General features: G+C 41.9%; 1 protein-coding gene across 1 annotated transcript in view; it reads left to right on the forward strand.

Annotated features, from left to right (window-relative positions):
* Positions 1–3: 3 nt before the first annotated feature.
* Positions 4–13330, forward strand: part of LOC308080117 (augurin-A-like) — a 26349-nt gene continuing 13022 nt past the window's right edge. The window contains exons 1-3 of the mRNA XM_080421868.1: positions 4–84; positions 5688–5735; positions 12221–12390. Coding sequence (XP_080277994.1) covers positions 6–84; positions 5688–5735; positions 12221–12390 — 297 coding nt within the window. The 5' untranslated portion in view covers positions 4–5. The remainder of the gene's footprint in view (positions 85–5687; positions 5736–12220; positions 12391–13330) is intronic.

Genomic DNA, 13330 nt, shown 5'->3' on the forward strand with positions numbered 1-13330 from the left:
ACACCATGGCTCTGCATCACTTCTCTGTCTGTCTGAGAAGCCTGCTCATTACTGCAGCTCTCCTGGTCTGCTGCGTGGATTCAGGTAACTAGACAAACAATATCGCTGTGGCGTTGAAACCTTGTACAGTATATGTCCCAAAACTGCAGTGGTGGAAAAAGTACTCAAACTTTATACTTGAAAAAGTATCAATACTGCAATGTAGAAATAGTCTGTTACAAGTAAAAGTCCGGAATTCTAAATTTACTTGAGTAAGGTACAAAAGTATTGGTATCCAAAGTAGAAAGTACTTGTTATGCAGAATGCCGCAAGTTTTCAAATGTATACAAATCCTTTGAAAATAGCAGATCTACAAGCTCACAATGCGAGCTTGTAGATCGGCTATTTTCAAATGGCCGAAATGTATATAGGGCTGAAGTGGTTAATGTATGTTTTGTAATAATAATCAAAATCTACAAAGTATCAAGTAACTAAAGTTTTCAAATACTTGTAGTGGAGTAAAAGCACAACATTTGCCTCTGAGGTGTAGTGGAGTAGAAGTAAAAGTATTGAAAATTGGAAATACTCCAGTAAAGTCAAAATACCTCAAAATGTTACATAAGTACAATAAGTACTTGAATTTAGTCACTTTCCACTACTGTGTTTAGTCACAAGCTCTTGTTAATTATTTTCGTTGGTTCAATATTTATAAAACCCACAGACACACTTAAGCTACAGTATTTAAATTTGACTTTCACAACTTATAGCAGAAAATAATCGATCTACAGGCTCACAGTTGTGAGCTTGTAGATTGGCTATTTTCACTGCGTTTGCGCAAAGCTTGTATGACGAAGTTGGACTTTAATTTACAAAAAAAGAAAAAACATTGTAGATCAGCTATTTTTGCAGCAAGACACCATCCCACAACACAGTGTAAAATAGGGCTTATTGTAAGTGGTTGACACAGTGTTTGTTTGTTTGAGTGATTAGTTATTGATTAGTAAAAAAAATACTTCATTCTTACTACATCTCAGTGAAAATATTGTAGCCTACTTTTTCACTCCACTACAATTATTTTAGCAGATTTTGATTATTATTACAAAACGCAATTCATTTTGATATGGCTATTTTTGAAAAACGTTATAATTTTGTACTTTTACTCAAGTAAAGTATTGAATACAGGCCTTTTCCTTGAGTATTTCTACATCGTGGTATTGCTACTTTTACTTAAAAAAATCTGAATACTTCTTCCACCACTGGATTCATTCATCATGTCCTTCACTTATTCGTGTCTCCATCCATCCATTCATCCATCCATTCATATGCAAATGCATACTGTATACATCCATTCATTCATACATGCCCATGCATACATTATGCTGACAGTCGTTATACCGTCATTCAGTTACTCAATCATGCATCGTTTCTGTCGTCACCACATGCGTTTATCAGCATAATGAATGGAGCGTGGAGTCAGGAGAGGAGGGGAGGGGAGAAGAGGAGAGGGGAGGGGAGGAGAAGTACAGGAGAGGAGAGGAGGACCTTTATTGATCCCGCGGGGGACATTAGTATGGCAAGAAGGTTATGGTACTGCAAGGATAGCAAAACAAAGGGAACAAAGAGTCAGGGGAAGAATACCATCTCAAAAAGTGTGATGGCCGTCTACAATAGCATGTACACCTATACGAAGAGAAGAGAGGGAGAAGGGTTTGAGGGAGAAGAGAAGAGAAGAGGGGGGAAAGGGTTTGAGGGAGAAAATAAGAGAAGGAGAAGGGTTGAAGAGAAGAGGGGGAGAAGGGTTTAAGAGAGAAGAGGGGGGGGAGAAGGGTTTAAGAGAGAAGAGAAGAGAAGAGGAGAGGAGAGGGGGAGAAGGATTTGAGAGAGATGAGAAGATAATGGTTTAATAGAGGGAGAAGAGAAGAGAAGGGTTAAGGAGAGAAGAAAAGCGAAGAGAAGGGTTTAATAGAGGGAGAAGAGAAGAAGAGGGTTTAAGAGAGGTAGAAGGGTCAGAGTGGGGAGGGTCAAATGAGTGGAAAAAATGCAGCAGGAGAGAGATGAAGGGAGGTGGAGTGTAGGTGAGATATCTGAGGAAGTGAAAAATACACAAGAAACCAGAGAGAGAGAGAGCCTTGTAGTAGGTGAGGTTTTCTCATGAATAATATGATACATTGAACTAAAAGATCACGTTAAAATACAATAATTCATAATTCAGGTGTCATAGCAGCAACAGCAGTGTTGTAAAGAACCTCATTACATCTGAAAAATAAATAGATGACATTGAGTTGGTACAATGTGTATTATCGTTTGTGTGTTGGTCTGTCACAGCGGTACACTGACCGTTTTATTGATCACATCAGATGAGGGCAGCCTCAGAACCTGCCTGAGCGATTGATTTTCAAAGCGGTCAAAGGTCAAGGTCACAGTGCAAAGGTCAAAGTTGAGCCCTATGCTTCAACAAGGGTCACGTTTACGTCCAGCATGTGGAACGTGTTTATAAAATGACATGACATATCGTTGCTGTCGGGTGAAACCAGACACGTCCAAAACAGCTAGGCCTACATTCAGGAAATAGAAATCCAATGGATCCAATGTAATTATTATTTGCTCTTGTCGATACTTTTCATTGGTCCAGTCTTTATAAAACCCACACACAAACGTAAACCACTTTCACTTTCAATATTTTCTCAAAAAACAAACATTTGCAATCTACAAGCCCACAATGTGACTCGTTGTAGATCCTGAAGTTGTGTGCGACACTCTTGTATGAAGTAGGGTATTCATTTACAAAAATATACTATACATTGAAATATGGAGATACAAGGTTTCTGCCCAACAACAACTACAGCACATGTTAGTTTACTGTGCAGATATCTTGGACACTTATTCTCATGGTTATGTTACTTAGATTAGTTTTTTCTTGACCACAAATGTACAGAATGTCATTTAGATAGCATGTTATTTATATTTAGACAGATGTTAGGGTCATTGATTACCTGGGCTCCTAGTTTCTTTGATTGAACCCGCCTGCCTCCCTCCCCAACGAACTGAACACCTACTACGGCCGGTTAGAGACCAGCTCGGTAAGAGACCAGCGCCAAGCGGGGCCATCAGCAGCACCAGCAGAGGAGACCAGCCCTCGAACCATCTCGGAGGACGACGTGCGCACAGCCTTCAAACGGGTCAACATCCAGAAGGCGGCGGGACCTGATGGGATTCCAGGCCGGGTCCTTAAAGCATGGGCAGACCAGCTGGCGGTTGTCTTCGCTGACATCTTCAACCTCTCCCTCTCCCAGGCTGTGGTCCACGCAGGGTTCAAAATGTCAACCAATGCGCCCATCCCCAGAAAGGCCAAAGTGACATGCCTGAGCGACTGGAAACCTGTCGCTCTCACCCCGATAGTCGGCAAATGCTTTGAGAAGCTGGTGAGGGAATACATCTGCTCCACGCTACCTGCCTCACTGGACCCGTGGCAGTTTGCATACCGCAAAAACAGATCCACCGATGACGCTATTGCCATGGCTCTCCACACCGTCCTCTCGTACATGGACAACAAGCTGCTGAGGGACAAATATGTACGTATGCTGTTCGTGGACTACAGCTCAGAATTCAACACCATTGTCCCAGCAAAAGTTGACTCAAAGCTCCGAGACCTAGGGCTACACCCAAGCATAATTGTGTGACTGGATACAGGATTTCCTGTCAAACCGACATCAGGTGGTGAGAAATGGGTGGCATCACATCCGACCCCCTGACCCTCAACACTGGAGCACCCCAGGGATGCGTGCTGAGCCCTCTCCTCTACTCCCTGTACACGTATGACTGCACAGCCACACATGACTCCCAACACCATCGTAAAGTATGCGGACGACACGACAGTGATAGGTCGAATCGTCAACAATGGCGAGTCTGACTATAGAGATGAGATCAACTCACTGGCACTTTGGTGCCGGGAGAACAACCTCGCCGTTAAGACCAAGGAGCTGATCGTGGACTTCAGGAGGCCGCGGAGATCATGCGCCCATCCTCATCGATGGCGCTGTAGTGGAAAGGGTCAGTGAGTTGAAGTTCCTCGGAGTACGCATCGAGGAGGAGCTCACACCACACACATGAGGAAAAAGGCTCAGCAGCGACTGTACTGGCTTCGCCGCCTGAATAAGTTCGGAGTAGGACACCGCATCCTCAGGCTGTACTACAACAGCTCATTTGAAGGTGTTCTATCAGGCTGTGTTACGGCCTGGTATGGGAACTGTACTGCCCGAGAAAAGATCAGCCTACAGTGAGTAGTGCGATCGGCAGAGCACATAATGGGAGGCGAGCTCCCCGCGCTCCAGGAACTGTTCATAAAGTGGTGTACAGTCAAAGCCCAGCGCATCATCAAGGACAGACACCACCCAAGTCACAAACTGTTCAACCCCCTACAACAACGTGGCCGGGCAAGGGGGCCTACCGCAATATCAAGAACAGCACCACCAGGTTCTTGAACAGTTTTCACCTGGCTGCCGTCAGACTGCTGAACAAGGCTTAGACCTTTGCTCTTCCTTGGACCTACAGTACCTGTGGATTATTCCAGGGACGAGTGACTTGGATTTAGCTCTTCCTTGGCCCTAACTGTGGATTATACCGACAAGTGTCTTGACTTTTTTTCTTTGCTCTTCCTCGTGGACCTACTTGCGGATTGTACCAGTGTCAGTCTACCTTATGTGGATTATGCGGTCGACACGCACTGACATTTTGCACCTTAATCCCATGTACAACGCACTGACTTGCCCATATATTGTAAATTGTAGGACACTTCTTCCTTGAGTGCTGGCATTTGTCTCGGCCAGGCGGAAGGCATGGCCGAGACGTTGTTTTCACCCCTGTCCGTCCGTGTGTATCTGTCCATGTGTCATTTCGTCTGTGAGCAGCTAATTGCACTGTTTGACCGATCTGCCACATCGTCCTGTTATAGCGCCACCAGGAGGCAGATTTTTGCAAAAACCAATTGTTTATATTAGTCCTACAGATTGTGTCCAAACATCACGCAAATCAGTACACATTATCGCTATATTCATGTGATCAAGACAGATCTGTCGGATTTTTCATATTACATCCTGATTGGCTAAGATTGGGTGTCTTCCACAGTTTATAGGCGTGGCCCGTTTTGAACAAAATGCCTCAAATCATCGTGCCCAGTGTCCGATTGCCATGAAATTGCCCACTTCGCGTATTGGCCTATAACTCTTGAGCCGTAGGTCGTACAATCAACATTTCTTTCCCCTTGGATTCCTTGGATCATGACGCAATGTATAGGCCATATTACATTTTCTGCCATTGTGTGTTTTCATCAAAACACACCTTTTGCTTCTACTCCTACACATTATGTCCAAAAGTAACAGAAACCGGTGCACATCATCTCTGGGGTCATGTGATCAAGATGCATGAGTCCGATTTTTCAGATCCCATTCCAATTGGCTAAGACTGCCTTCCAAATTTGCGGTAGGCAGCCCAGGCCTGGCGGAGACCTGTGCTCCGAGGAGCACACTTTTCTAGTTTGCTCTCATTGAAATCTTCTCAACCGTACACTCTGTGAATAGCGTATTGTTAGTGACTGAATTGTGCTGGAATTCCTTCTAGCTCTGTGACAGTGTCTAACAATACGGTGACATTTTAATTGAAGTATTGTGAAAGCAGTGGACTGACTGAGTGCCTTTCTCTCCATTCTACAGACATCACACAGGGAGGCAAACTTGAAAAATTGCTGAAGAAACGAGACGGTAAGTGTGGACTGCAATGGTGTAAAGTAACTAAGTACATATACTCAAGTACTGTACTCAAGTACAATTTTGAGGTATTTTTACTTTACTGGAGTATTTCCAAATTTCAAAACTTTTACTTCTACTCCACTACATCTCAGAAACAAATATTGTACTTTTACTTCACTACAATTATTTGAAAACTTTAGTCACTAGTTACTTTGCAGATATTAATTATCATATTATAAAACATAAAACATTTAACCACTTTAGGCCTATTTTATACATAGGCTATTAGAAAATAGCCGATCTACGAGCTCACAACGCGTTGCGATGCGACGCGTTGTGAGCTTGTAGATCTGCTATTTTCAAACATTTTAGTACTTTTACTTTGTTACTTGAAGCTTATCTTGTTGCCAATGCTTTTGTACTTTTGCTCAAGTGACATTTTGAACACGGGCCTTTTACTTGTAACAGAGTATTCTTATATTGTGGTATTGCTACTTTTACTTAGGTTAAATATCTGAGTACTTTTTCCACCACTGGTGGAATGCAAGCATTCTGAAACCATGCAACTGAGTTTGTGTTTCAAGGGCAGGCTATATTGATTGATTGAATGAATACTTTAGTGACAGGCAGTGCAACGATAAAAAAAATAACAAAAACACGTGCCAGGTGGATGACACAAAATTCAACACTCAAAGGACAAAACGACAATGCAACAAAGAACTACATCACCGGTTCTCCGGCTTTTTCGTGTCTAGTGGGTACTCAAAAACATAGATACACAATGAGGCAAGACAATAATTCTCAGATTTCAAAGTATAAGAGATCTTACTTGAGTAAGGAGCCACGACTTACATGTACATGCATGGAAACCCTGTCTGACTCCACTAACGTCAAGATTGACCTCGATGCCTCAAAGTACCCACACACACACAGGCCTTCAGGGTGAGGTGTTGGCTGAAACAACTGCAGCTAAGAAAGATGGCTTCCTACACGGTCATAAACCCAACAGTTTAACTCATTTTAACTCTTTGACTGCCAGAAATAAAACATAATTTTGCCACGCCACTGCCAGCGATTTTCGAGTGTTTTCACTACCCTTTGAAAAATCATAGAATATTTATCTCCAGTATGATCGATTCCCCGATCGCTTTAAAAGACGTATCCGAGTCCCGTGGAATCGGGAATAAAAAAGCGTGCTGCCGCGAGCATCCGTTCCATAGTTGTGGGCAGTTGAATGTAGGCTGTTTTCACCCAAAAGAGCCATTCGTCCAGATCAAAATCCAAGGAAGAGAGCAGGCTGTTTGTTTTGCGATTGCAGGAGAGAGGACTAATTATATACTAATTATTATTATTATTATTATTATATAGCATAGTACATTACTTGAGTTCATATTGAATGTTTACTTCTTAGATATCTTCGACATTTCCCCCATTTAAATAACTCTTTACATCACTCATATCAACACATCTTAGGAGCAGGCGAAAAACCCAGTATCACAAACATTTCAACTTTAAATATTTTGGGAAAATTCCCACTCGGCTTACAATACGCACCAGTCAACAAAAACAAAAAGCTGAAATTGTACATGAAATAAGGCAAAGCCCCAAAAAAACACGCACACACACACACACACACACACACACACACACACACACACACACACACACACACACACACACACACACACACACACACACACACACACACTGAAATGACTTCCTTATTCATCAAAACACGGTTCACAGACTCAAAAAGACAACAACAGGGTCAGAACGTCTTAATTCAGAATTGTCCGGTCTCTCACGTTCTAGTGTCCCACGAGTCCATTTGGTCAATACATGCACTCCAAGCTGTGGCAATGGTAAGCCGATGGCTGTTCTCTTAGCTCCTTCAGAGCTTGCTGCGATGTCGTAACAGATCTCTTAGCATCTGTGTCCACAGCTTTGATACCACGTTTATGAAGGCATCGTAGCAGTAATAGCATCAGGAGAAGGCTGCACAGGTCACAGCTTCTCAAATCTCCATATGGCATCAGCCGACAGATCATCTCTTCCCAGTCCACTCATACAGCGCAGTGTTGAATTTGACAGCAAATTTTGATTTAGTTTTATTCATAGTCTTTTGAATAAAATTCCATTTACTTTTAGTCATATTTTAGTCACCTGAATTTTTGTAGTTTTTTAGTCGACTAAATATCATAAGATTATAGTCGACTAAATCTACAGTTGATTTAGTCGACTAAAATGTATTTTGGCGGGGCTTGATGGCGTCATAATGGCTGATTTTACACTTGGTTGCATGCTGAAAATAGCCGATCTACAAGCTCACAACTGCGACGCGTTGTGAGCTTGTAGATCTGCTATTTTCAGAGCGCAACACCCGAGCGCAGCCAAGCATAAAATGACTTGTCTTTTAGTTACTGGATCTCTACTGGATCTCTTCTCCACTCGTCCCTCACTAACATTTTCGTCTAGTTTTTATTTGTTGATGAAATTGTCAATATATTTAGTCTTAATTTTAGTCATCATAGCTTAGTTTTTATTTTATTTTATTTTTTTCGTCAGTGAAAAAAGGTAGTCGCTGATTTTTTTTTGTCATAGTTTTAGTCGACAAAATCAACACTGATACAGCGTCCAGAACTCGGTCCTCCTAAGCCCCCGGGATTCCGAGTTCAGGGTGCTCTCCATCATCCTAGCCAGCCGATCCCCCATTTGGAACACCAGAGCTGAAGAAAGTTTTCTCGAACTCTCCATATAGGAGACCCAGCATAAGCTGTACACCAACATTCACCACTTCCTCATGATTCAAACTCCTCGAAAGTCCAGCGTTCCCTGTTACTGGAAAAATAGTAATATAAAACATCCGACGCACATGGGAACTGCCTTCCACTCCGACATCTCACCACTCCGACAAGTGGCTTCCGCGTGCGGTTAGGGTTAGGGTTAGGTATAGGGTTAGTAACCGTCGGAAAGGCGACATGTTGGAAAGCGCACATAACCGACGCACATGCCAACAGTTCAGTTATGAATGAGTTGTTAGTCACTTCAGTCACAAAATGTGCATGAGATAAACCACACTCATAACACAGAAAATGAATTCACATGAAAACAGCACGTCGGCATCCAATGTATAACCTAAAGGAAACTGGGAACAAGACATAAACAATTGTTGCATTATATAACTCTTAAAGGGGAAGACCACCCATTTTCAATATTTAACTATGTCATTAATATAGCATAAAGGAGTTGTGTGGAAATAAGAAAATTTTTAAATGTTAAAAATTTTAAATGTTAAACCCAAATTGATTTTGGGTTTAACATTGCAAATTACACCATGATGAGTCATCATGGTGTAATTTGCAATGTTAAACCCAAAATCAATTTGGGTTTAACATTTAAAATTTTTAACATTTAAAAAATTTCTTATTTCCACACAACTCCTTTATGCTATATTAATGACATAGTTAAATATTGAAAATGGGTGGTCTTCCCCTTTAAGTCTTTCCCCAATAGGCTCTATGCACAGCAGCCATATTGGAAAGAAATTGGACCTCTTCTTACTTCCTTAACAGGTGTTACCAATAATGCTAATTAAGGCTCTGTTCCATTCTGGTCAAACAGAGTCAGGGGGTTGATGTTGAGCATGTTGGCTCACTCATTTGTACACTCTCAGAGTTATGGGGTCCTTGACATTAAAACATTTGAGAACTACTGTGCTACACAAAATGGAACAGAGCCTTCATTAGTATCATTGGTAACACCAGTGAAGGAATTAAGGAAGAGGCCCAATTTCCTTCCAATATGGCTGCTGTGCATAGAGCCTATCTGGAGGAGAAATACAGAGCAAGAAGTGAATACAAAGAAAGCACGGCCCTCCCTGTCAGGTGACAAGAAGGTCAGTTGGCTCTCATGCATTGAACGAGGCATGAGCTCGGCCCTGGCCTCCCTAGGTTGGCAGAGGGAAGGTAGTGCCCAGGATTACATAGACAATTGGCACTGGGTGTAAAAAATAGGGTTACAAAATCGTGGGATAAAAAAAAAAGAAGAAAGAAAGCACGGCCCTGCTTGGTCTCTGCTTGGTCTAAGTCTAAGGGGCGTCACCCCCCCCCCCCCCCCCCCACTAGCAGAAACTTTTAACCCAGGCCCTAATTGTCCCCTCAAGATACAGATATCCAGACACCTGGAATTCAAAAAATGTAGATAAGAAAACTTTAATAAATAAAACACTTGACATCCATGATTCAGCGGGTAAATGGACACACTATTATAACACACGGAAGGGATTCCATTCAATCATATTTAAAAAGTCACTCTATATTAAAACACTGTCTACGTTAAAACAGATCCACATTTTCAATTACTAATCCTAAAAAGAATGCATCCAATTATTCTTAGGATTTTTTAAAATTAATAAAAATGAGGGCATTTCTCACACTCACACTCATACATGTGTGCACACTCACACGTACACACATACACACATGCAGCGCTGCTCGAGACTTACGTGTTTCACCCATATAGTTACCAGACCCCATGATATTTATACTGTATTCATCATCCTTCTTTTTAATATGTTCCCGCGGTTGGCCGTTTCTCTACACAACCAGAGATAATAAAAAGAGAACATAATGCTTCCTAATGTGGTGAACACTAATTCACTCTGCAATCTAGAGATTTTATCATATAGTCAAAACAATTCCTATTTTTGAAAGTTTTTTTTTAAATATAAAAAATGTTGGAGAAATTTTGAATACTTTTGATTACTGTTTTGGAGGACATTTAGCCCTCAGAAGTATTGAAGTACAGTAATAAAAGCACACACACGCACACACACACACACACGCACAGGCAGCCATTTTCCCTTTTGCAATTGAGACGTCAATGAGTTTCTCTCTACCTCCCAGCTTCCAGCTGTGGCCCCTATAACCTGTGGGACCCGCTGCTACTGTTTGTCACAAAACCCCTGCAGCAAGTTTAACACCTTTCTTTATAGACCAAATGACACCGCCGGAGGTGAGGCTGTTGCTTTTATCCTTCACTCAACGGGATCGTCTGCTGATGGACGGACGTCAAACTGCTGACACCTTGTCATTGTGACGTCTCTGATCGGCAGACAACCCGCTGTTGAGCGACGGGCGAAAGCAACAGCTGGCTTCATGTTGTCTACTGCAGTGCATGCTTCTCAAATGTTTTCATGGCAAGCACCCCCGAATTGATATGTATTTGGCACAGTGGTGGAAAGTAACTAAGTACATTTACTTAAGTACTGTACTTAAGTACAATTTTGAGGTACTTTTACTTTACTGGAGTATTTCCAGTTTTCAGTACTTTTACTTCTACTCCACTACATCTCAGAGGCAAATATTGTACTTTCACTCCTCTGTAATAATTTGAAAACTTTAGTTACTAGTTACTTTGCAGATTAAATTATTACATTATAAAACATACATTAAAGGAGGAGTTCACCCAAAAAAATACTTATTTTCTATCAATTGCACACCCCATGAAGCCTTGAATTCATGGATTTATTTTTGTTTTTGTGGCATTCCTAAGCCAATAATTTGATGACCGGGTGTGTATCCGGTAGGAGACACAAATAATCTACTTTGTGTCTCCTACCGGATACATTAGCCGGTAGGAGACGGGAATCAAATTATTGGCTTAGGAATGCCACAAAAACAAAAATAAATCCATGGATTCAAGGCTTCATGGGGTGTGAAATTGATAGAAAATAAGTAATTTTTTGGGTGAACTACTCCCTTAACCACTTAAGCCCTATTTTATACCTATATATTTAAGTACATTTTCATACCAATACGTTTGTACTTTTACTCAAGTACATTTTTTATTCCGGAATGTTACTTGTAACAGAGTACTTCTACATTGCAGTATTGATACTTTTACTTAAGTAAAACATTAGAGTAGCCTACCTTTTCCATCACTGTGTATTTGGCACCATGGACTCCCCATCTGAAAAAGCTGAATTATTAAAAAATGTCCAAACACTTTTGATATTTTTCTACACAAATTCAAACAAGCTCTCAGCGTGGCACAAAGTGACAGCGTTGTGAGCTTGTAGATAATTATGTTCATATATATTTTACATTCGGTTTCTGTCAGGTGGAAACCTCATCTGTCCCAAACTGTCACGTTACAGGATTCAAATAAAAAAATATATCAATAGTAACAGATCTACAAGCTCGTGCTTATGGATCTGCTTTTGTGCGACGCTGCTTTTTGTGAGCTTGTAGATCTGCTATTTTCAAATGGCTGAAATGTATAGGGCTGAAGTGTAATCGAAATCTAAAAAGTAACTAGTAACTAAAGTTTTCAAAGAATTGTAGTGGAGTAAAAGTACAATATTTGCTTCTGAGATGTAGTGGAGTAGAAGTAAAAGTACTGAAAACTGGAAATACTCCGGTAAAGTAAAAAAGACCTCAAAATTGTACTTGTATACAGTACTTGAGTAAATGTACTTCTGTCTGTCTGTCTGTCAGTGGGCAGGGTGACAGGACCTGACGTGGTGGCGGTGGCCCCGGACCAGGCCCAGCAGTTCCTGTCCACCGTGCGTAGGAGACCCAGGGCCAGGAGGAACGTGTGGGACCGCAGCAGGGCCGACGTACAGCAGTGGATCATGCAGTTCATGCACATGGGATACGATGAGGCGGTACGCTCCTTTACTGTGTGTGTGTGCGTGTGTGCGTGTATGCGTGCGTGCGTGCGTGGGACCCAAATCCAAATGCAAGGACGGCTGAAGCAGAGCAGTCCAAGACAAAAAATAAATAAATACACTCCCGGCTTACTTCACGTATCTGTGTGAAGTAGGTGACCGCCTGACTGGAAGTGGGTTGGAGTCAATTATTTCCAATGGAAGAGTGAACGTGAACACAGCTCGTCACAAGCCACACAATCTTCCCAAGATTTTCATACTAAAATGGCTTTTTTCAGAGAGACAAAATCTGGAGAAAATCTACTTTATTATCAACCTTTCTCTGTCCCAATAATTTACTCTCGCAGGATCTAGCACCAGTAAACATATAGGATGTTTGCGAGATCAGACGGCGTGCACTTAGGAGAACTTGCGTACCATTTCACCTCTAGTGGCTCCAATTGGGATGGCATATATCTTTAATAATTGAATATCTTTAGAGCAGTTCAAATCAAAAGGTCTTTTTTAACACTAAACTAAAGGTTAACACTAAACAGGTCAGGTGCAGGTAAGGCACCAACACAGAAAACACACAGCTTTTCAAGTACTCACACCTAACAGGGTTTTACAGATTGCCAAACACACACTGAATAAATCAACCCGATCTCCAGAGATTACCGTAACATTGCACGGAACGAGTGCACTTCATTCCGTGGATAGCCGCCTCGGAACTCCCGAATTGCGTGCATATGTACGGCGCTCCCTTTGTGACAAAACCATTTCGGAGGCGCGCAGTCACAGGCGAACTGTCACCCCGTGAAGGACCACCGAGCTAGGGAGCTAAGGCGACCGAGTTGCCGTCCTGAACGGTGGGACGTTCGCCTGTGCCTACTCAGCGCCGTTTGAGTTATGTACCGATAGGCACAGAATCGTAATTTTTTTTGTGGGGACTGCTCTG

Source organism: Gymnoscopelus braueri (genome assembly GCF_963280865.1).
Source record: "Gymnoscopelus braueri genome assembly, chromosome: 24".
Classification (NCBI taxonomy): domain Eukaryota; kingdom Metazoa; phylum Chordata; class Actinopteri; order Myctophiformes; family Myctophidae; genus Gymnoscopelus; species Gymnoscopelus braueri.